The sequence below is a fragment of the Carassius carassius genome, chromosome 43 (genome assembly GCF_963082965.1).
Source record: "Carassius carassius chromosome 43, fCarCar2.1, whole genome shotgun sequence".
Taxonomy (NCBI): Eukaryota; Metazoa; Chordata; class Actinopteri; order Cypriniformes; family Cyprinidae; genus Carassius; species Carassius carassius.
In genome coordinates this window covers 4,641,384-4,668,046 of record NC_081797.1, presented here as the reverse complement: position 1 = coordinate 4,668,046, position 26,663 = coordinate 4,641,384, and the positions used below count along the sequence as shown (strand labels likewise).

The following is a 26,663-nucleotide window of genomic DNA, read 5'->3' as shown; positions in this document are numbered from 1 at the left end:
CACGCCCCGTCCCAACTATTTTGAGACCTGTAGCAGAAATCAAAATTGAAATGAGCTCATTTTGTGCATAAAATTGTAAACTTTCTCAGTTTAAACATTTGCTATGTTATCTATGTTCTATTGTGAATAAAATATTGGCTCATGTGATTTGAAAGTCTTTTAGTTTTCATTTTATTAAAATTTAAAAAACGTCCCAACTTTTCCGGAATTCGGGTTGTATATATACAGTTTATCTATTCTATATTCTGTATCATATTCTCTGCATAAAGTCTCAGTATGGTGGGTATTGCTATATAAATGTCACTTTACCTTTCTGTTTTCCCTCTAGGAAAGCAGAATAAGAAAATCAGCAAAAGTCAGTCACAGAGAGTCTGAAACACACACACACACACACACACACACACACACCGTGACTCCGCCTCCTTCGTCTTTATTCAGTGCTTCTGATCCTGAAGGACAGAAAGAAAGAATCACAGACCAGGACATCAGGAGGAGGGACGGGCCGAACACACCGAATCATGGCCACAGCAGACACAAGACCGCAGCACATCCTTCCGTCCGATCCCCGCGCTCCGAGCCTCTTATCACGGATCACCGGCACCAGAACCGAGCTGACTGACACCACGGCGGATCCGCGGCCAGAATGAGGGTGATTTACGTCCAGAACGCCGGCGTGGTCGCTGCTTTCTCGCCAGAGATTTTCTGCGGTAGATTATTAAAACAAAGAAACAACGGAGAAATCATGATCGAACGCGCCACGGGAAAGAGAACACGTCATAACGGAGTAGAATACGTCATAATGGTTTAGAACGCGTCATAATAGAATAGTGCACAATAGATACATTGTCGTTCTAATTGTGAATGATACATTGTAGCAGTTTATAAGTGCCATAAAACCACATGGCAGGTGTTTATTAGTTTCTTTTTAATAATATTCCTTCTTAGTCCGTTCATAGCCCTTTTTATCATTTATAATTAGACTGGGATTATTACTTTCCTTTAGATAGCCTACCATAGCCAGATAGACACCTCATTAAAACATGAGTCATTATTGACAATAATAAATTAGTTTATATGTTAACATAATAAACCTTTGCATTGTAATTTATTTATTTATTTATATGCTAATTGGCTATATTAATTAGGTCTTATATTATCTATATTTCAAAGCATTTAGTCAAGATATTTAAACATAGAGGGAGGTGTAAATCCTCCCACGTGATGGAGACACATAGGCCAGGTGACCCGCCAGGCCCCTCAGTGGTGGCGGAGGCCCCTGTGGGCCCCGGTGAGGTCAAACGCAGCAGCTCTGGTGTGAAGAAACATCATCACAAACACAACCTGAAGCATCGCTATGAGCTGCTGGAGACCCTGGGGAGAGGAACGTACGGCAAAGTCAAAAAGGCCATCGAGCGCCATTCTGGAAGAGAGGTGAGAGCTTCAAGCATCTGATAAATAAATCAGTCTAATGTAGTGGTTATACATCTGAACTGCTATCCAGAAGGTTGTAGGGTCAATTGTTGTGGTTCCATAGTGATTTCAGATGGAAATGCCTTGATACATTTATATATTAAACTTTTGAATCAAATAATCATTTGATAAATGAATGTAGACCTGGCCTGGATCTTGGGCTGGCTGTAGTTTGTTGTTTAGGGTGTCAGCTCTGCTATAAAATCTGTTGTTGTGTTTGGCTCTTTTCGGTCCATCTCATGGGAATTCCACCCAACGCGTGTGCGGCGCATGCATTCGCTTGTGCAAGAGCAGATGTTTTAAATCTCATGTAAAGTTGCTCTAATAGTCCCCAATGAAATGCATCCCTCTTCAACCAATTGATCATTTCTGTTGCAGTTGTGTTCAATGGGTGACCACTCTTGGTAAAAAATAATGCAACCAGCACCAAATGTGTTAGAGAACTTGAGTTCTGAAACCTCAGGTTGCTAATGAACTCTGACCTAGATGCTAAGTTCTGCTGTGGTTATCTAGGTCAGGCAGGGCTTCAGTGTTCGTTTGTTCATTAATCAACACACCGGATTCATTCGCCACACTTTGGCACGTGGCTATTGTTGTTGTTTAACATTGTCCTCTAAATGGCTCAGTCACCACAGAACCTGGAACAGCTACTAGGGGAAATGAAATCTTTCCATTCTGCTAAAGTTCCACCAAAAATTAAAATTTGGTTATTTACTCATCCTCATGTCAGTCTTTAAAATGTCTCCATATTTTTGATCTATTCTTCGAAAGTCAGTGGGGTCCAATTTTGTGTAATATTTTGAGGATAAACATTAGCATCTGTTTGATCTGACTAGCTTCTACCAAGTAACTGATGAACTTGGATTAAAATACTGTAGAATTTGATTGGATGTACAACTTTTGATGACAAAAGTCAAGGGAATAAGCTATGTACGACTGTATAGTTAGTTAGTCATGTTTTGTTATTAGCATTTAGCTTTGATTTTTTTACCTAAGGAATAGATCTGCAACCCATTCTAGCAGTTGAAATGCCCTCTAGTCTTGTATATTTCCATGGAAACACTGTTGTTGGTGACTGTTATGGGCTGAAAGCAGATATATATCCATCTTTTAGTTTAATAATTTACAATCCAGGCTATTTCACAACACATATAAACACACACAGGTCTGAGTGTATTGGTGGGCAGAGTGCCATCAGAGTGTTGGCAGGCTGTTGAAGAAAGTATGAACGCACACTAACAGACCTAAAAATAAAACGGCACACACTACACATACATGTTTTTTCATTTACCTCAAACTCAGACGCATGGTAAAACATAATTTGTCATGCGTGTTTGTGGGCCCATAAACAAAAAGTCACTCAGGGAGACATGCGGTGTTGTTTTTTTGGCATGAGATTAGTGTACTTAGCAGGAATTAGTCAGAAAAACTGTTAACCGGCCGGACACGCTGTCTGTAAAGAGTTATAGCACAGACATATAGATAACAAGACATAAAAACCACTGATAACTGCCATAGAGTATAAACATTAGTCATCACAGTGTCTTAAAACACATCTACACATGCACAGCACTGGAACATTTAGATTTTTTCTCCTATATTTGATAGTGTATTCAAAAATGTCAATTCTGTAAACATGTAATCATGCTCATGTTGTTCTAAACCTGTATGACTTTCTTTTGTTAAACACACAAAAAAAACATTAGTGCCCCTTTGTGGCATCGCTGAGAATGCAGTGTACTCTCATTGCGTTGACATATTTTAGTGTGACTTCACGCTTTCATACATAGAAGCAATGACATAGTTGCATTTCACATTTTGCAATGTATTTTAACATGGGCTTGCATACCGAGAATCATTTGCATTCATTTTGAAACATGTTCGAATGCAGCGGTGCATTAAATTGGCTTTGCTTGTCTAAGAGTATTTGCATTTGAGTCATAAATTGCATTCTGATTTTCTAGACCAACAGTGTTTGAAATAGCACTTTTGCATTACGGAATAGCACTGAATAACTTGCAAAAACTTGCAAAATTTACCTTTTCTGCTTGCGTTGTGTTAATAGTGTTCTGATAGATTTTAGAATGCTACAATGTGAAATCACACTTGCATTCTTATACATTTTGCTTTCACATAGTTATGAATATAATTTTGAAAAATGACACAGTGCAACCATATAAATTGCTTTCTAAATTAGTCTTTGTGTTCGCACGTGCCTTCCGATTTTTTTTGCGTAATAATCTTTGAACTAGAGCTTCCGTACATAGAAACATTTACATTTACATATTTTTTTTATTTTACTTTTTACATTTTGTTACACTTTTTACATTTACTTTTTACATTTTTTACACTTGGGTACATAGTAGTGTTTGTGGTCGCATACTTGCATTCCTTTTTTTTAAGCGAAATTATCTTTGAAATAGAACTTTCAAACATAGAAGCATTTACTTTATTTAGTGTAGTTCCTCTAGGTGATGACCCTTGCTAAACAAACAAACAAACTGAATGTAATGTAATAAAGCTTTACTGTTTGTTATCTCATACACAGGCAAACAGAAGGTTCTGACTGTTAATGTAAGCAACAATACAGAGCAGCATATTCCTGACCTCTACCCCGAAGGCACAGATAACCAAAGACATTGTGTAACATATTCTTCTTTATGGCTTTACCAGCCACAGATTCACCATAATGACCTGAGCAGACAGACAGATAGCATGAGTGTGTGAGCTTTCGCACGTATGAGCTCGTGTTTGCAATGCATTTGTGGGTATCTGAATGTACAAACAAGATCAGAGGTCCACATAATGGTCAGCATTCCTTCCACAGTGTGTGATAAATGGGTCACATGTTCGTCTGATTGTGTGTTTGTGAAAAGGTCACTGTGACAGTGCGAAAGCAGACGGACACTTGAAAGGCCATCTTGAGCAGGAAATTAAAATGTTGTGGAGAATTAATATCCTGTATTGGGGCCAAAACAGTCTGATAGATTGTAGTGGGTTTTAAATTCTGATCCAGGGTCAAGTTAGGGTTTAGGGGTGATTGCTAGGGCATTCAGTGTGGTTGCTGGGCTCTAGGGTTGCTGGGTTGTTACTAGTATGGTTGTCAGGGTTTTGGGGTAGTTGCTAGGGCATTCAGCATAATTGCGAAAGTATTTGAGGTGATTGCTAGGGTGTCTGGGGTGATTGCTGGATGGTAGCTAGGGTATTTGAGGTGGTTGCTAGATATATACCTGGGTAGTTGTTAGGGTTTTGGGTGTTTGATAAGTAGTTGCTAAGGTAGTCACGCTGATTGCTAGGGTGTTTGGGTGGTTGCTGGGTGGTTACTAGGGTGATTGCTAGGGCTTTGGATGGATGATAGCATGATTGTAGTAAATGGTTTTTTGAGTTGTTGATAAGTGGTTTCTAGGCTATTTACATTGATTGCTATGTGAATTCTAGGATATTCACGGAAAATTGCTAGTTTTGTGTAAAGGCATTTTCGGGTGGTTGTTGGTTGTTCTTGTTCACCTTGCTAGATGGTAGCTAGGGTATTTAGGGTGGTTGCTAGGTATTTACTTGGGTGGTTGCTAGGGCATTCGGGTGATTGTAAGAGCATTTGCGGTGGCTGCTAGGAGGTTGCTAGGGTATTTGGGTGGTTGTTAGGGTGTCCGGAGTGGTTGCTATGTTGCCTGGGGAGATTGCTACAGTGTCAATTTTACAAATTTTATTTAATTAAAAAGTAGCATACCTCTACACAAGATTCGAGGTTTCAATCATGTTTCATGACAAAGTATAATACTTGTTCAAATCCCTCTCTTTGCAAACACCATTAATGAAATACAAAAACTCATCTGCGCTTTTATTGATGCTGTATTCTGTTCATTTGGCTCACCGACAGATAAACAAATAAAAAGCTCCACTGGTCAGAATCCTGTTACCGCCTCTGTGATGTTCTTCCTGGAGATTATTTTAAACTCTTGCTCCTGCTGTGTTTGAACAAACTGCAGCATTAGTATTCCTGCCGTCTCCAGCAGACCTGGTGGGAGGTGAATACCTTCAGCTGCTCATAACTTCATGAGCTCATGGAAAACACTCGCTGATGGCTTTCCAATAAAGGTTTGCCCATTCTTCTTTTAGAGCACTGGTCCTGGTTTCTGGATTTGTTTATGTCCTTTTATTCCACATAATCAGTTTTGAAGCATTCCGCTAGGGCTTTCCTTTTATGGATATAGTCAGTGGTTTACCTTCAGCACCTCGGAAGCATGTGGTTTTGGTTTCTCCAAGAAACACGGCGGACCGCCTGCTTGCTCACCATTAATGACAAGACACGGGCTGTTCTGAGAATGGAGGAGTGGATGGACATGTTATAGGGACCATCATTGTGGGAATTACATCACAAAACAAAAGGAATTGACAAAGGGCTTCCTCTTTTCCAGCTAGGCTTTGTCATCAGCTCACTCATTGTTCCAGCTGTTCTTTAAATGGATGTGTAGCACGTGCCTGGGAGTGTGCGATAGGACAGAAATAGACAGGAAATCACTACCCAGATATAATTTCCTCTTTCCTCCCCATGACATCATCCATCATTCAGTCAACAGGGCAGGCATTTCCAGTTCTAGAATGTTCGTTTCTGGAGTTCTAAAACTCCAGAGGAACTGAATGTGGAACCTCATGGCTTTTATTTTATTATTTAAAAAAGAAATATATATATATATATATATATATATATATATATATATATATATATATTTAAACAATACACAAAAAATATTGTTTGATCATTTCCATGAATTTTATTAATGTGAGTGATGAAAACTTTTTATCTCCCAATTCTGACATTTTTCTTGCAATTGCAAGTTTACATGTCACAGTTCTGACATTTTTTTTCTTGCAATTGCGAATTTATATCCAGGCAATTATGATTTTGTAACTCATAATTGTGAGTATATCTCTCACAATTCTGGGGGGAAAAGAATTACGATGTCAGAATTGCATCATGTAATCTGCATTTGCGAAAAAAGTGCAACGTGAACTTGTAGTTGCAAGGAAAAAAGTCAGAATCATTCAATAAAAAGTGGTAATTAATAATTTTTTTATTCAGTGGGTGAAATAGGGTTCCATACATATTGGAGCCTGTTCAGGTAAAGTGATCATATAGGGACATCAGTGCAGTGTCCTCAGGGCCCACAAGAGCCGAATAAACACATGAGAGAGCTTTCATTCCGCTTCCAAACACTGCACCCTCATTTTCTCAAAAAACATCAGGAAAATTACACAGCACAAGGCTGAAAATATGCTCAGCCGTGGTGTGTGTTTATGGGATAATTCTGTGTGTGCGATGGGATGATTACACCTCTCTGTCTGAAGAATCTTCTCAGGTGTTTTTCTGACATTCAGAAATAGAATGTTTTTGTCAGAGCCATGGCTAAGTGGTTAGCTATGGTGCTAATCTTTGCAATGTGAGTTCTAAGCTGACTCGAGTCGTTTCCTGTCAAAAAAGTGGCATAAAGTTACTAAGATAAACATAACATTTTTATTATCTTTTGACGAAGGAGAGATTGAAACTTAATCTCTTTCTTCTCTTCAGGTTGCCATCAAGTCTATCAGGAAGGAGAAGATTAAAGATGAGCAAGACATGGTTCACATTCGACGAGAAATCGAGATCATGTCGTCCCTTCGCCACCCACATATCATCTCCATATATGAAGGTATCTATCTCTCTAACTCGGCAATAAATAAAACATACAATTCTAGTGAATCATTTATAATATTTCATTAACTATTAATACAGTTTTGTTGTGAAGGGCAGTAAATGTTTCTGGGCATCACCCCACCCAAGCATCTGGCGCTGCTGCCGGCTCCTGTCACACGTCCAGAATCGGTTCTCATCTTTTTACAGAATCTCTCCTGTCCGCCATCGCTTTCCACAGAACAGCAGGGAATGCAAGCCCAAGGCTTTCTGGGATTGTGCAAATAGAGTTTAAAGAGAGAGGGGTAACAGAGTTAACATAACACAGATGTACTGTGTCAAAGAGAGTAAAATGTTTTATTCATGAAATAATATTCAAATTAAACTGGATCAGTCACGATGTGAATGTGACTTTACTCACTTCTGACCAGCATGTGTTTCAATGGTTAAGATCTCCAGTGAAACTCTGTGTTGATTATTTCTTTGCCAGATTATATTTATTAAATTTTTTGCATACACAAACACAAGACAAACAACCACAATGCCTTTCAGAAAGCCATTTCTTTACAAAGCAACGGTCTACAAATATTTATCACTTATCTTTAAAATAAAAATATAAAATAGAATACATAAATTATACAAATCAGGTGGTACAAATTATTATTCAGAAGTGAACTGCAGTGTCCACACATCTCAGTCATTGTCATCTGTTAAATCCAAATCTTTGGCATAATCAATAAAAGTATTCCAGATATTCTCAAAAAGTCCCTGTTTGCCTTTTAGCACATATGTAATCCTCTCTAGCGGCAGAGCAGACAGCATCTGCCGTAACCATAAAGTGCCTCTTGGTCAACATGTTTTTTTCCAAAATAAAGCTATACATCTTTTGGCGTTAAGCAGACTAAGGTCTATAAATGTACATTCATTTTTAGTATAGTTACGCTTCTCTGGATATAAGCCCAATAAAAACAATTTTGGATCTAATATTATTTGTTTGGAAATAATATTTTGAATAATGTCTCTTACTTCTTCGCAAAAGAGTGTAATGCCACATACAGTGAACCAGTGTTCCTCTACATTGTTTACACTTTGACAACACATCAGGAATATTTCCATTATATCGGCAGAGTTCCACTGGAGTCACATATGTCCGCATTAACCATTTAAATTGAATAACTTTAAGATGAGTATTTATTGATGTTGTGTGGGCTAAAGTGCATGCATTCTGCCAGTCTTCCTCTGAAAGTTGTAATGACAAATCATCCTTCCAAGCTCTAAATCTATCATGAGAACTTTCCGAAATGTAAGACATAATCAGATTATAAAACTGAGAAATAATGCCTTTCTTTTGACTATCTTTTAACAACATTTCTTCCAAGTCTGAAGTGGTGGGTTTCGTTAATATATTGTTTTGACTTGCTCTTATAAAACTCCTGAGTTGGAGATATTTAAAGAAATGTTTTTTTTCATCTAAGTGAAATTTATCTCGTAATTCTTGAAAGATCATAAGTATGTCAGATTTTGGTAAATACACATCTCGAACCATTCTCATTCTCTCCCTTGGTTTTCCATAACTTAAATGTTGCGTCTGCCCTGCCTGGTGGAAAAAAATTGGTTGCCCCATAATGGACTAAATTGAGACAGACAATGTGGATCTTTCAGAAGTGTCTTCACATCACTCCATACTTTTATCATGTTTTTAAGAATTGGGTTTTTAATTTCTCTTAATAGTTTCTTTATTATATTTGAGTATATATATGAGGGAAGAGGTAAATTCAATTCTTGTGATTCCATTTCTATCCAATGCGGTGAATGACTAGTATAGTAAAACATAATAGACCTTAGTTGCCCAGCCCAATAGTACTACTTAAAATTAGGACATTTCAAACGTCCACGTTCATAAGGCAAGTACATTAAAGACAAACGAAGTCTTGCCCTTTTATTATTCCAGAGAAAACGTATAAACATTTTCTTCATTTGTGCGAAAAAACCAAATGGGGGTGACGGGAATATTCTGAAACAGATATAGTAGCTTTGGAAGAATGTTCATTTTTAAAATGTTAATTCTCCCAATTATAGATATTGGCAGCGGCATCCATCTATAACCTGAAATTTCACTAAATGACTGGATGACTTCCAGAATGAAATGTATTGATGTGTTCAGATTCGAAATAAATAAGATCACATCATATGCAAACAAAGAAATCCTGTGTTCAGTTGGTCCTACTGTAATTCCACTAAGTTGGGGATGGGAGCGTATTGCAATTGCCAATGGTTCTATTGCTAACGTGAATTATAAAGGCGAGAGCGGGCAACCTTGTCGGCACCCGCGTTTTATTGCTATCGGTTGAGAAATATTTCTATTAGTGATGATTTCAGCAATGGGGTTGTTATATAATATTTTGACCCATTTAATAAAATTGTTACCACATACAAATTTTTCTAATACCCGGAAAAGATATGGCCGTTCAACTCTATCAAAGGCCTTTTTGGCATCTAATGATAAAAGAGCTGTATTTGGCGCATCCTTTTTATAATGAATAATATTTAATAATCTCCGTACATTGTGGAAGCCCTGCCTTCCCGGGATGAATCCATTTTGATCTAGATTTATTACATAAGGGAGAGAGATTTATTACATTTTTGTAATCGTTTTGCTAATAATTTAGAAATGATTTTTAAATCTGAATTCAAAAGACTAATGGGTCTTAGATTTTCACATTTATCTAAAGGTTTCCCTGGCTTAGGCAGGAGAGTAATCAAGGCTGTATTTAATGAAGGAGGAAGAAAATTCGATTGAAAGATTTCTTCAAACATGTCCAATATAGGTACCAAAAGTTTATTCGTAAATTTCTTATACAGATTGATAGGAATGCCATCAGGCCTTGCTCTTTTTCCAGATTTCATGCTATCAATGGCTTGTCCAATTTCTTCTATTGTAAATTTTGAATTTAAATTAACTCTTATCATCCTCCGAAATAATGGGTATATCTATTTTATTTAGAAAGATGCTTATATTGTCAAGTTTAATTGATGCTTGTGCTTTATAAAATTCTTCATAATAGCCCTTAAACGCATTATTAATTTCTATTGGATCCAACAGTGTCTGCCCATTTGATATTATTGAAGTGATTGGCGATTTCATTTCAAGCTGTTTTATTTGCCATGCCAACAATTTGCCAGCCTTATCACCTTGCTCGTAAAATGTTTGTTTCAAGCGTATAAGACTTGAGGCAGCTCTAAAAGCAGACTGCTTATCATATTCAGCTCTCAATAATAATAATTCTTTCTCCAGTTGTGAATTACTAATATTTTCAGAATTATTTACTTTCGTTTGAAGGGCTCTTATTCTATTTTCCAACTGTAATCTAGTTTCCTGTGTCTTTTTTTATTTAGAACCTGTATAACTGATGATATGCCCTCTCAGGAAAGCCTTTAAGGCTTCACACTTAACACATGCAGTAGTTTGTGTAGTGTTAATTTGAAAGTACTCATCTATCTGTTTTTCTAAATATTTCACCAAGTCTTCATCTTGTAACCATTTATGTTGGAAATGCCATCTGGGTGGATCTCTTAATAATTTATCATCTCTGTAGACCAAACAACATGGTGCATGATCCGAGATCACAATATTATCATAAGAGCAGTCAGAAATTTTAGATTGCAATTCCGAAGAGACAAGAAAAAAATATATTCTAGAGTATGTCTTAAAAGTACCCGAATGACAGGAATAAGCTCTAATATTCGGTTTTCTCTCTCTCTCCATATATCTAATAAATTTAAATCTCTCATAAACCTATGGATTGTAGCCCTACAGTTATTATATGAATTGTCAACCCCAGTTGATCTGTCTATTTCTGGGTTTAATGTACAATTAAAGTCCCCTGCTATCATATGAAGTCCTGGAAGTGTTGCGAGAGTAAGAAATAGGTCATTATAAAAATTGCTATCATCCACATTAGGACCATAAACATTTGTTATATTTAGCATTTCTGATAACAAAGATCCTTGAAGTATTAGAAATCTTCCCCTTTTATCTTTAATAATATTTTTTATTTTAAATGGAACCGACTCATGAATTAGTGTCATAAGCCCTCTAGCTTGAGATGTAAACGATGCCGCATAAACAGTGCCCTTCCACCTCCTTCTCACCCTTTGAGTTTCTTGCAACAGTACAATTTTAGAATTCATTTCTTTCAGTTTATTCATAACCTGTTTTACATTTACATTTAATCATTTAGCAGACGCTTTTATCCAAAGCGACTTTACGGGAAGTCGTGGCCTAATGGTTAGAGAGTCGGACTCCCAATCGAAAGGTTGTGAGTTCGAGTCCCGGGCCGGCAGGAATTGTTGGTGGGGGGAGTGCATGTACAGTTCTCTCTCCACCTTCAATACCACGACTTAGGTGCCCTTGAGCAAGGCATCGAACCCCCAACTGCTCCCCGGGCGCCGCAGCATAAATGGCTGCCCACTGCTCCGGGTGTGTGCTCACAGTGTGTGTGTGTGTGTGTTCACTGCTCCGTGTGTGTGCATTTCGGATGGGTTAAATGCAGAGCACGAATTCTGAGTATGGGTCACCATACTTGGCTGAATGTCACTTCACTTCACTCACTCAAATGAGAACAATAGAAGCAGTCAGGTCAACAAGAAAACAACAACAGTATACAAGTGCCATGACAAGTCTCAGTTAGTCTAATATAGAACGCATAGCCAGGATTTTTTTTTTTTTTATAAATGAAAAGACAAGAAAAGGAAAAGTGCTAGTATTAGTTGGTTAAGTGCTGTCGAAAAAGATGAGTCTTTAGATGTTTCTTGAAAATGAGTAAAGATTCAGCTGTACTAATTGAGATTGGGAGGTCATTCCACCAGCTCGGCACAGTCCAGGAAAAGGTCCGTGAGAGTGATTTTGAACTTCTTTGGGATGGCACCACAAGGCGTCGTTCACTTGCAGAGCGCAAACTTCTGGAGGGCACATAAGATTTAACCAGCGAGTTTAGGTATGTTGGTGCCGTGCCAGTGGTCGTCTTGTAGGCTAGCATCAGTACCTTGAATTTGATGCGAGTGGCTACTGGTAGCCAGTGTAACCTGATGAGGAGAGGAGTAACGTGAGCTTTTTTTGGCTCATTGAAGACAAACCTTGCTGCTGCATTCTGGATCAATTGCAGAGGCTTGACAGTACATGCAGGAAGGCCCGCCATGAGAGCATTACAATAGTCCAGTCTGGAGAGAACAAGAGCTTGGACAAGAAGTTGGGTGGCTTGCTCTGACAGGAAGGGTCTAATCTTCCTAATGTTGTATAAGGCAAACCTGCAGGACCGGGTCGTTGTAGGAATGTCGTCTGTGAAGCTTAACTGATGATCCATCACAACTCCTAGGTTTCTGGCTGTCCTCGAAGGAGTAATGGTTGACGAACCCAGCTGTATAGAGAAGTTGTGATGAAGCAATGGGTTAGCTGGAATCACCAGGAGTTCTGTCTTTGTAAGGTTAAACTGAAGGTGATGGTCATTCATCCAGCTAGAAATGTCACTCAGACAGGCTGAAATGCGAGCAGCTACCATCGGGTCATCTGGTTGGAATGAGAAGTAGATTTGGGAGTCATCAGTGTAGCAGTGGTAAGAAAAGCCATGCTTCTGAATGACAGATCCTAATGACGTCATGTAGATGGAGAAGAGAAGTGGTCCAGGTACTGAGCCTTGAGGAACCCCAGTAGTAAGGTGTTGTGACTTAGAAACATCACCCCTCCAAGACACACTGAAGGATCTGTCAGAGAGGCAGGACTTAACCCACAGGAGTGCGGTTCCAGAGATGCCCATCTTTCTGAGGCTGGACAGGAGAATCTGGTGATTAACGGTGTCAAAACAGCAGACAGGTCCAGTAAGATGAGTACTGAGGATTTTGAAGCTGCTCTTGCTAGTCGCAGGGCTTCAGTAACTGAGAGCAGAGCAGTCTCAGTTGAGTGGCCACTTTTGAAGCCAGATTGTTTGCTGTCCAGGAGGTTGTTCTGTACAAGGAACATAGAAAGCTGATTGAACACAGCTCGTTCAAGTGTCTTTGCAATGAATGGAAGAAGGGATACTGGTCTGTAGTTTTCAAGAAGCGCTGGATTTAGAGATGGTTTCTTGAGCAGTGGGCTTACCCGAGCCTGCTTGAATGCTGAGGGAAATGTTCCAGAGTGAAGAGAGGAGTTGATAATGTGAGTAAGCGAAGGTATGACTGAAGAAGAGATCGCTTGAAGGAGGTGAGTGGGGATCGGATCAAGTGGACAAGTAGTAGGATGATTGGACAGGAGAAGTTTGGAAACGTCTATCTCTGAGAGTGGGGAGAAGGAGGAGAAAGAGTGTGCGTCGGTCATTGTGAAGTTGTCCTCAGTCTGCGGTGTGGAGAATTGGTCACTGATGGTTCTTGTCTTATTTGTGAAGAAAACTGCAAAGTCGTCCGCTGTAAGAGTCGATGGAGGAGGTGGTGGCGGCGGATTAAGAAAAGAAGAGAAAGTCTTGAAGAGTGTCCGAGCATCACAACAGCTGTTAATTTTGTTGTGGTAGTAGGATGTTTAAGCCGTGAAGACATTTGCAGAGAAGAAGAGAGGAGAGACTGATACACACTGAGGTCGGTAGAGTTTCTTGATTTCTGCCATTTCCTCTCTGCAGCCCTGAGTTTAGAGCGATGTTCACGGAGAACCTCGGACAGCCAGGGGGCAGATGGGGCGGTGCGTGCTGGTTTAGACAACAGGGGGCAAAAGTTGTCCAAGCAAGATGTTAACGTGGAGCAAAGAGTGTCCGTAGCACTGTTCGTGTCCAGAGCTGAAAACTGAGAGAGTGCAGGAAGCGAGGATGAAACCACAGAAGATTGGCGCGAGGGTGAGCATAGGTTCCGTCGAAAGGTGACCTGCGTTGGAGTGTGAGCCGCTGAAGTCACCAAGCAGTACCAGAGGAGTACCATCTTCAGGAAAGTTTGATAGCAGCTCATCCAACTCCTCCAAGAAGTTTCCCAATTGACCTGGGGGACGATAAATGACCACAAAGTGGATTTTAACAGGGTGGGTTACAGTAATAGCATGTGATTCAAATGAACCGTTACCTGTAGGTGATGGCTGAAGATCAAATTTCCATTCTTTTGATATAAGGAGACCAGTACCTCCACCCCTCCCAGTGGTACGAGGAGTGTTAGAACAAGTGAAATTAGTGGAGAGGGCTGCAGGGGTGGCAGTGTCTTCAGGTTTGATCCAAGTCTCAGTCAGTGCCATGAGGTTGAGACCGGAATGAGTAGCAATAGACGAAATGAAGTCTGCTTTGTTAACTGCAGACTGGCAGTTCCAGAGACCAACTGGAATAGAGAGTGTAGTAGTAGTAGAGGTCAGAGGGACAGGCCGTAGGTTTGTCAGACAGGCCTTCCTGCGATGTACGTAGCGTGCTCTTCGAGTGTTAGTAGTGATAGTAGAGATCTGAAAGCACATAGTGACTACAAGTGTAAGAAATATTTGAGGAAAAGCTATACAAAAAGTAAAGAAAGGGGCAAAAAGCAATACTCAAGTGCCCTGTCAGTGTCCTTGCTCGGTGGAGTCGCGCAGGTAGAGTCGATGGTCTTTACCCTCGTTGGTCTTCACACGAGGAGGATTCACACGAGGGCTGCCGCGACCGCTGCCGCGAAACCTACCACTTTTCTATTTGCCTGATTACCTGTGATTGAAGTCAGCTGGCCACGTCTCACTATTTAGCAGATCGAAACTGGGCAGTCCCGCGATAGGCAAACGCAAAACCAAGCGCCACTTTCAGCACGTATTTACCAGGGTAAGACACACACAATTTAGACCAAAAACTTTCCTAGCAATGAAGATCACACAGAAGTCTAATGAGAAACCAAGACAAAACACTCACAAGCTGCTGTCCTTCTCTGTTGCTGGCTGTTTTATCTTTTGAAGACGTTGCAGACCTCTGCAGTTCCATGAAATAAAATTAAGATTCACTTCTTGAGACAAAACTTATAAAAAATAAAAAAATAGAATTTTACCAGGATGCTTTGCAATGTAAAACTATCCTTGCTTATAGGCATAACAAACTGGGATGTTAGAACACACATTCAACACTCTGAACTGGCATAACCCCCCTCTCCCCTCCCCCACTCAAGAGTGTACCCACCCACCTGCTGTTGGTCTCCCGTTATTGCTAAGACCGGTCCACACCAGTGAGGATCAGTCAAACCACTCTCTTGTTCCGACCTACTCCAATTACTACTGCTGCTGCTACACTCTAACAGGTATTAACTTATAACTCCTGCCCACTTCGATTAACACTCGACTTGATATGATAACAACACCTTAATTTATCTCATAATAATGTGACATCTTATGATCACTGTTGAATAGAAGTACACAGTCATGCTGTATAATACACTTTTGTAAATAATTTAGTACAGAATAATTACGTGTCAGTTATTAAGTGAAATAAAATAGTAAAATAAAATAAAAAATGGGCTTGTTATGGTTATTTGTGTCGTACTTACAACAAATCACATATCACATTAATTGGCTCTATCGTCTAGTGTTCCTGTCTCTTCTTCATGTAAGTGTTCATGTATTCTCCTGAGAAAAACGTATGCCTCAGCAGGGGTTTTAAAAGAACAAGTTTTGCCCTCGTGAGTCACCAGCAGGGTCGCAGGATGAGACACTCCATGGCGAATACCCAGTTTACGTAGTTCCGCACAAACTGGGTCAAACGTCTTCCTGAGCTGGGCAATTCCCATAGCCAAATCCGGGTAGAAACGGACTTGTTGGTCTTTGTAATAAGCCTCCTTTTTCTCCCGTGCAGCGTTATAACCTGCCTGTTTGTCCTTATAGTTGTGAAACCTCATTATCAGGGTCCTCGGGCGTGATGCGTTGTCGTTCTTTGGTCCAATTCTGTGCGCTCTTTCCAAAGTAATAGAGGACTGTAGTCCCTCATTCTCCAACGCCTCGGGGATCCATTTCTCTAAAAAGGCAAAAATGTCCCTACCTTCAGCGCCTTCTGGCAGGTTCACAAGCCTTAGATTGTTTAAACGAGATCTGGCTTCTAAATCCATAAGTTTATCTTCCATGGTTTTGTTCTTAGCTTGTAGTGTATTGACTTTAGCTTGCAAGCTAATTAGCTCGTCTTCCGCGGTGGAAATGCACTCCTCCGCATGGGACATGCGTTCATTGCAGACACTAATCTCCTTTTTCACATCTTGTAGAGTTGCTGCCAGTCTATCAAGCCTAGAGGTGAACCCTGTTTCCATTGAGCCTAACTTTGTCAGTATTTGATCAGCTTTGGTACCTGCTGGTTCATTTTCATTTTCAGTTTGCGTATTCATGACCTGATTAGCCTTGGTTGCTTCGTCAGGAAGACTACAGTCAAATAGGCTCGACTGTCTGGTTGTCCCACCTTTCCCCTTCTGTGACTTTACCGAGCTAGGCATCACACCTCAAAAACTTCTTCTATTTGAGACAATAAGTGAGCAGGAGAGCTTTTTTGCGAACTTAGCAGCAGAGCAGCAAAAACACGTCTTCCTACATGGCCGCCATAACCGGACTCCGTGTTGATTATTTCTAAAGACATTTTTGCTGCCGTCTGGTTTTTTCTGCTGAATCTGTGCCACAGTGGGCCTGGCGAGCTCTCATCGTGCTGACTTGACTTTTTTTCCGCCTAAAGTCCATCTGGGTTTATAGGCCAGTTTATTTGTGAAGAGTTGCCGTATTTATCTTTGTTCTGTCTCATGACTCCGCCTGTGTTGTGGTTGGCCTGACTCAAAGAGGGTAGAACACCTCTTTAAATGAGTCTCTGGAGTTACCAGCTCTAAATGAGTCTGTGGAGACTCTTTTTTTTCTTTCTTTCTCGTGTCTGGCTTTGTCTTTCATTGCTCCAGTGTCAGAGTGTCTTTCTCTTTTAATTTTGAGGTTGAGGTGAGGTTTTAAATTATGTTTATGGGTTTGGGCTGGTCGTGGAAATTTTCAGATAGAGGAATGAATGTGAATTGTTTGTGTACCAGTTTAGCTGCATTAACTTCCCAGAGGACTATTTTTATTACTCAAAGGTAGCTCTCTGATTGCCCACAAGTTTAAGAGTCACGAGTATTAAAAGTTTTTCCTAAAATTCCACTTGAGCAAAGTCTCCTTTTAGAGAAACAATTGAGATGATCTCATTTGGGATTTTCCTTTCCTACAGGCTGCATATCACTGTCGAATTTATCGCTGAGCTCCGATATTTAGCATCACTGTAAGAAGACTGAGATTTACTCTCTTTGACACAGTAAATCTGTGTTATGTTAACTCTGTTACCCCTCTCTCTTTAAACTGTATTTGCACAATCCCAGAAGGCCTTGGGCTTGCATTCCCTGCTGTTCTGTGGAAAGAGATGGCGGACAGGAGAGATTCTGTAAAAAGATGAGAACCGATTCTGGACGTGTGACAGGAGTCGGCAGCAGCGCCAGATGCTTGGGTGGGGTGATGCGTATGAGGATTTTTGGGGTTTTGCAGAAACAGCAACTTTCCTGCTGCGTCGGACTATAATTTGCTGTGTTTGTTCCTCTGGATTTTTCGGCTTCTCCTGGTCATTAACAGATTCTGCTGTGACCCGCTGAACTTTCTGGACTGGCCACTACAAAACAAAGTCTTTTCATTTTTATGCATCCAGTAGTTTTGTACTTGTACTTTTTCATTGCGGGTTGTATTCTGAAGAAACAAGGCGCCACCGTACTTGTTTATTTTTGACTGGACGACTCCCTGTTGAAGCCTTGGCCTGTGTAAAGTAGACATGGGTCATGTTATTTAACTGGTCATTTACTGAGGTCTACAACTTTATCTAGGTTTTTTTTAACTTCTATATAGATACTTACTGTACTTCCACTCACTTGCTTAATGGGAAGTAAAGGATAAAAATACTGGACAGCTTTATTGTGAATTGTATTACTCAAAATTTTGTTTTTTTTACTAATTCCAGTCAGGTATACAAATCATTAATTAAACAGTTTAAACAAATGTATATGTATGAAATATCATGCATAAACATACAAGGTATAAATAAACTGATCAGATTTTCATGATATTGTTTTGTTTCTGCAGTGTTTGAAAATAAGGACAAGATAGTGATAGTCATGGAATATGCTAGTAAAGGTGAACTCTATGACTACATCAGCGAACGTAGACGCCTGACTGAGAGAGAAACCCGACACTTCTTCAGGCAGATCGTCTCTGCTGTGCACTACTGCCACAAGGTATATGCACCATTCTTATCTCTTCATTTCTCTTTCTCAATCCCATTCTCTTCTCAGAGAGAGCCTCATGTTTTCATCAGGGTTTCCCACAGAGTTGCACGTGCGCTTATTCGATGAAATCTGGCCATTCATCAGGGTTGTTCCTGGTACAGTTGTTTCGGCTAATTTCGGTGGAAACGTGGCTTAGGATTTGAAACAGCCAGAGTTTCAGATAAAACAGTCCCATTTCCCCATGATGCACTGCTCAGAGTCAATCAAGGTCCCTGTGGGCCTGCACTGGGTGGGTTGGTTTGCAGCTGAAGATGACGTGATGTCATATCTCAGGGCAGAGGAGCTTCCAGACACTAGAGGGGAGTGTGATGAGTCATCATTGCCATGGGCAACCACAATGTGGGGGGATTTTTGGGTGGGGTCGGCCAGAAGAAATAAGAAAGCAGCCTGTTAAACTGTCGATTTATAGTCCCATCTGTTAAACGCTGTGCATGCTGAACACATGCATCTTTCATGGTCATCAGACATCTGTAATGAACTCTCTCAGATCCTAAACCCCTTGTGGCTGGGTTTCCGGGCATGCTGTAACCCGAATGCTGTTTGTTACTTTAAAGGAAACACAAGGACTAACTGCACAGTCATGTTCCAATCAAAAACTGGTGTCTGAACAGAACTGGAATTACAGAGAGTGTTTGTGGAATAGATGTCAGTGGTTATTAATGATTCTGTTGGCTATGACAGTAATACCTCAGTTCTCTGAAGTGCATTCTGATGCTTTCTTTACAGAATGGTGTTGTTCACCGGGACCTGAAACTGGAAAATGTGCTACTGGATGAAAACTGTAACATAAAGGTGAGAATGCTTCTGAAACGGTGGTTACGTCCTAGTTTACATCTTATATAGTGTACAACATTAGGATTAGTACGTCCCACAAAATAGTACATGGAAAAGATGCTGTACTGATTCCAATAGATTTTCTTTACCTCAGTAGTATTTAAATGCAAGTATGTTACTTAAAAATTAAGAAATGGTGGGGTTCATTCATGAAATATAAGCAGAACGAGCAGGACATTGGGAAAATCACTCCTTTCTGAAAACAAACGCTTACTCAGGAGAAGTTAACCAGGAAAATAAACTTTTTGTTTCACTAAAACTAAACACTGACATATCTGTCGTTCATTCAGATTGCTGATTTTGGTCTGTCCAACCTGTATCATAAAGACAAGCTCCTACAGACCTTCTGTGGTAGTCCACTGTATGCATCCCCAGAGATCGTCAATGGCAGACCATACTGTGGTCCAGAGGTAAGGCATGCTCAGATAAAGAAGGCTCTACAAGCTGCTCTTTATGTTGAACTTTTTTCCAGGGTCATAAAAACATGCTGGAATGGTTTACCACAGGCCTACATGACGTGATGCACAGATATAAACCCTTGAGGTTTGTATCATCATAAATGAAACACCCCACAGTTTCATTATGCTGGCGTGTGAAATCCACTGTGAGCGGCTGTGATCTATCAGAGACAGTCTGTGTGGTTAGTGAAGCCTTATTCTGCTCTTTGATGGGATTATCCTTCCACAGATCCCAAGGAAGAGGCAAACACATGTCTTGTGCTTCCCTAACTGAACATGGAGAGCAGCTGGAGTTTCTTTCTCCAAGTATCTCTGATTATACATGTCAAACCTCGGTCAGAGTTGAAAGGTTCTTTAGAGCTTAAATGTGCCTCTCTTGTGGTATATAACTCAGGGCTTTTCAAAATAAAAGTAGTATAGTGTGCCTTATTGACTTTAGTGTGCAATAATTTGCTGCAGTTTTGCTCAAGGGTACAGAAAACACTACAATGTAGAGGATGTAATCAAAATGGTCAAACTCTTTTGAGCTGATAAACAGCCTGAAACCAACAAGAAAGGGAGACTGGTACTGTCTGATGCCATTTCTGCTTGCTGGAGACTCAAAAAAGTCATGCCATCAATAGATTGTGGCATAAAAGCACAGCCAGCACTAAACATCCCAGTCTTGTCATGTGATTTCTATCCCCCCTCTATATGACAGGATATCTTAATTGTCATTGATTTAACAGTTAGCAGTAAATCAGTGTTCTTTTAGAGTCAGCTGACATCAATGCCATCCTTTATTTGCAGGTAGACAGCTGGGCTCTGGGGGTGTTGCTGTATACGCTAGTCTATGGTAGCATGCCATTCGATGGAGGGGACCACAAAAATCTAATTCGACAAATCAGCAATGGAGAATATCGAGAACCATCCCAGACATCAGGTACTGGTCTTGCACAGACTCTTTTAGACAAAGTTTAGAATATCTTTTATATATTAAAATGTTTACTCATATATCTGGACAAATTTGTCTCTTGATCATGATAAACAAAAAGCTTGTTTGGTCTTTTGTTTAGATGCTCGTGGTCTTATTCGCTGGATGCTGATGGTCAACCCTGAGCGGCGAGCCACAGTGGAAGACATAGCCAATCACTGGTGGGTAAACTGGGGTTGGAAGACCAGTGTGTGTGACTGTGAATCACAAAGGGATGCTGGCTCGCCCATGCTGGCTCGTCTCATTGACTGGCAGAACCGGACCGAACCTCGACCCACTAAAGCCATCCGTTCTGAGCCATTTCTGCTTGTCCGTCAGCGGCCCAAAAAGTCCAAGAAAGAGAATGATGTAAGTGTGTCCCACTGTAATGGAGAGGACAGCCTGGGCCTCAAGAGACCAAAGGGCATCCTGAAGACAAGAACTTCTGAAGAGCAACGCTCTCCAAGTCTGGAAGAAATAGAATCCAGTGTGGGAACCCCAGAGAAAGAATCTGGGCCTGAAGGTGAAGAGGGTGAGGAGGAGCAGGGGCTAACAGGCAACTCTCCTACCAAGGCGGTCCCTATCCTTACGAAGAAGGGAATCCTTAAAAACAACCAACAACGGGAATCTGGGTACTATTCTTCCCCAGAGCGCAGCGAGTCCTCTGACCTGCTAGGTGGCAATATGACACCTCTCGCCGCCAGCTCACCACCAAAGCGAGCGGTTGGTAGAAAGGGGATCTTGAAGCGCAACGGGAAGTATTCTACATACAGTGGCGCTCCTCCTTTGAGTGTCCTAGGGGAACCAGCACCTGGTGATTCCGGCTTATCCCGCAGTCAGAGTCGCCCATCTAGTATTGTTAGGGAGGATAGTGATAACATCACAAACAGTTCCTTCAGTGGGACTGACTGGCCCCCACCCAGAGCCCGCCCCAACATCAGAGGCTGCGCGTCTGCAGAAAACCTTCTCCAGCTGGCCAACTTTAAAGGTCTCCAGGCAGCTCCTCCCCTACATAGTGGGAAATTTAGCCGAGGAACACAGGGCTCTCCGGGGGATAACAGCAGCTTCTCTCTACTAGGAGATCTTGATGATATGACTCAGGTGTACCAACAAGCCCTGGACATCAGCAACAACCTGTCATAGGGATGGGGCCAGTTGAAAGAGGCCTAGAAAAGAAGAAGGTGGAGCAAGTGGAAGGTTTTTGTTTGGCATGTTGTTGACAACCAGTGCAAAACTGGGATTCTATGAATGAGTCCTTTTTCAGTGGGATGATATTGGAGGTTGTACACAACCAAACCTTAACTCCTAACCCTTAACCCTATCCTACTTTACCTTTAACCAACCAAATCTTATACACAGTTAAACTCTGTATCAAATACAACTTGGGGAACTACAGCCTAAGGGTTTGAAGTAAGTAACATTTAAGTTGGTACTCTGGGACATTTCTCCCAATACAGGCAAGAAATAAAATGAAATGTTTACAAATTAAGTATAAGGTAAGTTAGAATCACAGTAAGGCATCATGTAACGGCAGCCTTGATGAAACAAAAATAAGAGCCAACCTGAATTTATCAAGCACCTTAAAACTCTCACAGAGCACATGTCGTTTTTGATCTTTACTTCCAAAAAAAAGAAACCAGGGTCTTGCTCCAAATTAACTGTTGTGTATTATTTATTAATATTTTTTTTTGTAGATTTAGTGATACAAAACTGGTGTGGTCTGGCAGTACTGGAAGAATAAGAAACTGAATCTCTCGTTGTCCTTGATGGGAACTGACATATATAATTGTTATTTTACTTTCTTGGTTATTGTGCTATGTCATTTATATTTAAGGTATGCATATGTAACGATCAAACTCGTATTGATCCTATGAGTCTAATCATATCTATGGAATTATAGAAGTGCCTCTTTGTTTGTTTAATTTTTTTAAATTCATATTAAATTATGTATGTCATTTCCTCAAGGTGGAGAGAGATGCCAGAGGACGCTGTCATCAGATGAACAGCATTTTATTATTTTTATTTTATTATTTTATTTTATTTTAGAGTTTGTATTGAATGCTTAGAAGAGCTTCAGGACCTCTGAGCACAAAGCCTACCCTACAGAGATTTCAAGGTTAAGTTTGCCCCACTACTGACGACAGGCCAGTGCTTTACAGTGCATTATTCAAGAAGAATAGTCAGTCCATGATCGCCTTGAAAGGAAGTTTATTTTCAGAAACCGCTGGGTAATTCAAGGTTCCAGCATGTTGGATTAGTTGTTTTTGATTGAGCCCTGACAGGAACATGTGTGTGTGCACCATGTGTTTCTCTGGAATGGTACTCTTGTGGTTTCTTGATTGGGTTAGGTGACTGTTTAGAGTTCTGGACAGCCTCACCTTAACAAGGTTTAACTCAAGGTAGAAATGTCAGACACAATCTCAGCTCCAAGGAATGTTCAGGCGGAGACAAGCTTGTTAGGCAATTTCCAAAGGTTCTGGACTGTAGGAACATTGTCTCTCCTGGTGTTTATCTGTTGATGCTTAGGGATTATAATTCCTCAGCTCTAAGAATAACGGATTATTGGTTCTCTGTTGAACTTTGATGTCCAAAACACTCCCGTTAGAGCTAAAAAAACAAGTATACCTATTAGTTTCAAAGCAGTGATGAGGCAGCAAATTCCAAAGGCTCTTTAGAGGCATGTTTGGACTAGATCTTAACACCATGACCCAGAGAGCTTCCCTGTATTGAAATTGAATGGGACAGAAGCTTTATTGTTTTAGAATCTTTAGTTCTTTGTTTGTTGTCTACTTGCAAAATTTCAAGTGCAATTTTAGTTTTAAGGCTGATGTCTAAATGTTTTTAGAAGGTAAGTGTGAAGTAGCTGTAGTAAAAGGAGAGGTTTTAACAAGGTGTTTATGTTCATGAAAGTATTTATGGATGGAGGACACTTTTCCAGTAAGAGGGACACATTGAATTATTCACTGGAAAGGATGACGTAGCTTTTTAATTCGCTGCATGTGAAGAAAGACTAGTGAGTGTAAGTGTAGAAATAGGGAGATGAAAGTAGATGAAAGGATAAAGGAAGAATTTTGTACCAAAGAAGGAGCTAATGGTAGAAATGTCAGAGTAAAGAAATGCTAAGTTAGCTAATTGGCTATTAGCATTAATAGAAAACATTTTTGCACCAAACATTTCAACAGAAACCGATCATGGGAGGCATTTTGTTCAAAGGAGGTCCTGGGTAGATATTATAGACACACCTAATGTGTATTGTATCTTACTGCATTTCTGTATTGCATTGTATTGTCAACTGGATTCAGTGATCAAATTATACTATGTTAGTATTTTTATGTTATTGCGCTTCTGTTTTTGATTCTCCAAAATATTATTATTGATTTACCTTACAGAAGAACGTTGTGCGTATAATCAACGATCTCTCCTGGTCTTTACAGGTTTTCAAGTGCAGACATGCAGTGCCAATGCTAATGTCTAGCATTCGCATAAACATTCGACCAATCACAACTACTGCAGTTTCATCAGGGTCATTTGTCAGAAATGTCAAAAGCCGCCTCAGATTTGACCCAATATTTGGTGTCACGATATTCACTTGTCTACCTTTTTTGTATTAATACTTTAGGATGAAGTTGAGCATCAACCCAAATGTGCCATTGCTAACCATAGTGCCATCCCAAGTGAGCTTAACGGAGGCGGCCATTGCGAATCAAATTCAAACATGCTTTAAGCCAAACTGGAAATACCTGGTGCATATTAGTCAGAATCAGCATAGAGGAAAACTTGACTGGATATTGTTTAATGACAGTACTGAAATGGTAGTATTATTATGTTATTTATGCATTATTTTATTCTAATTAATTACTTTTGTTGGTCAATGCCACAATCTTTTTTGGGGGGTTTGGTAACAGTTTGAGAAACAAGGACTGCCAAGGTATTTTTCGTTAGGTGCCTTTGCTATCTTTTATTATTTTTGTTTAATTTTTTGATAATAAAATTATTAAAATGGCATTTTTTTTACTCTATTTATTGGTGGTGAAGCCATTTCATTTAACAGCAGTCATACAAAGTGTGCATGTGTGAGCTTGTGTCTAGACAGAAACAAACACTTAAAGACAACTGGCGAAATAACAAAATAACAGAGAGATGGTGCATCATAGTCGTGTGGTTGTGTTGCAAAGCTTTGGTGGTGTATTCAGCTGCTTTGGTTGTTGTTAAGTGGAGATATCTCGCTAACCAGTTGTGTTTTGTACCACAAAACCAAATCTGTGTAAAACCAACTCAATAAATGAATCATTTCAAAGGAGGTGATATCCGTGTCTACTTCATTTGACTGCACTAAAGGTTTGTTTTTGCATTCATAAGTCAAGGAATGTCCTGCATCCAATATTTATCAGTTAGTAGATCTCAAATCTTTCCATTGATTTGCATCCCCTCTTGTGTTAAACAGGTTTATTATGACATAATGGCGAGTAAATGATGACAGAATACTAATTCTTGGGTGAACTATCTTTTTAAGCAGGCCAAAGATTTTACACAAGCCCAAAGTATGGAAAACTGCGCATGAAAGAGAGACAAGATCTGAAGGGAGAAATATATAAAGGAGAGGCTGGTGTCTTTGCCAGCTTTAATTTGATCCAGAGCTGCTCTCCAGGGCCCACGGAAACAGAACAAGAGAGCGTTTCAGCCGCGTGCCAGAGAGAAAGAGAAATTTAGCAGACCTGCTGCACAAACCAGACCGACACAAATACAGTTGTGCTACTACTACAGTCTTTGATTTTCTGCATTTAAAGTCCTTAGGTGTGTCTCAATCTGCTGTCAAGTTCAGTAGTACAATTCCAAGTCCTATTGCCAAAAAGACTAACCAAAATGCACTTTAAAAACCATTGGGCACCAGCTGCTCATGCACTGCATTTACTTGCTGGATATGTCTTCTTAAATCTGCTTCGATCTTAAAAAGTGTAAATATAGCTAGACAAAAGCAGTATTCAAATGAGAATCATTTTATAAACTGAAATTAGCCTACTAGCAATAATATGCATTTAGTCTCCAGATCGGTACTCAGCAGGTGGCCTGGCTTTTGCTCTGAACTTGTTATTTGAAGCTGTAATACCGATCCAGGAACTGTGAGAGATTATGACTGATTATTATTGCTAAATGGACCACACACAGAAAGACGAGTCATCTCACGCACGCTAATCAATTCAAGATACTTTAAGAAGTCTTGATAGCACTCGCACATATTCAGACTTGTATCATTCGGACTGTAGTCCACAGCAGAAGAACAGACACATCTGCTTTCTACTTTCCTCTCTCCCTACCCACGGATCAACCTCTCACTCGCTTTCTCTCTCTGTAGTGGTTTGAAAAAGTTCCAGACATTCCTGAAGGGATTCCGCTCGGCAGCAGCCAGTCAGCAATGAATTCCCAGAATAGCAGTACAACGGCTAAAAATAGAGACGAGGAGGATTCGATGAAAGTTAGAAAGAAAGAAAAGTACTCTGGGGGTACCATGGTACAAAATGGTTTAATGATAATAATAATAAAAAAACAATTTGCACTGTGGTACTTTTTGTTAGTATAATACTGAATGATTATTATATTTATACCTAGGTATTTACGGTAACTGAACGTATTAAATGTAATTATAAAGTATTCCGTGTTTCTTCCAAGAACACCAAAATATGGTGGTATCATGACACTTCTTTTAAGTGTATTAAGTATTAATGATTTTACCATCTGATAGTTTTAACAGGTCGCAGTAAAAGAGTATCTTTTTTTGTACGTGATTCAGTTTCTGATGTCCTGCTGTGTTTTAACCAGTGCTGTAAATGCTCAATGAGAAGTATCACACCACCAAAATATTTACAGGAAGACATTACTATCCCATCCATCAACTCAAAAGCTCTTTCCTCTGAAGCTCTGCACCTCCTGGGGCTGTTTTAGCACTTATTGAGTGTTGTGTTAAGAACTTCCATGGAAATTAGGGCAGATCTTCTGTGGATGTTTGTTA

The 26,663-nt window shown here is 40.0% G+C and overlaps 1 protein-coding gene across 1 annotated transcript; it reads left to right on the top strand.

Moving 5' to 3' along the window:
- The first annotated feature begins 399 nt into the window (after positions 1–399).
- Positions 400–24,956, top strand: nuak1b (NUAK family, SNF1-like kinase, 1b). Its single transcript, XM_059536686.1, has 7 exons — positions 400–1,431; positions 7,037–7,157; positions 18,210–18,361; positions 19,139–19,204; positions 19,537–19,656; positions 20,494–20,626; positions 20,760–24,956. Exons 1-7 carry the CDS (start codon positions 1,222–1,224, stop codon positions 21,797–21,799), a joined length of 1,842 nt encoding a protein of 613 aa, XP_059392669.1. The 5' UTR covers positions 400–1,221; the 3' UTR covers positions 21,800–24,956.
- Positions 24,957–26,663: the final 1,707 nt, after the last annotated feature.

Coding starts and splice junctions, on each gene's coding strand:
- nuak1b (XM_059536686.1), top strand. CDS start 1,222: ATGGAGACACATAGGCCAGGTGACCCGCCAGGCCCCTCAGTGGTGGCG. Junction 7,158..18,209: donor TATCATCTCCATATATGAAG/GTATCTATCTCT, acceptor TTGTTTCTGCAG/TGTTTGAAAATAAGGACAAG. Junction 19,657..20,493: donor GACCATACTGTGGTCCAGAG/GTAAGGCATGCT, acceptor CTTTATTTGCAG/GTAGACAGCTGGGCTCTGGG.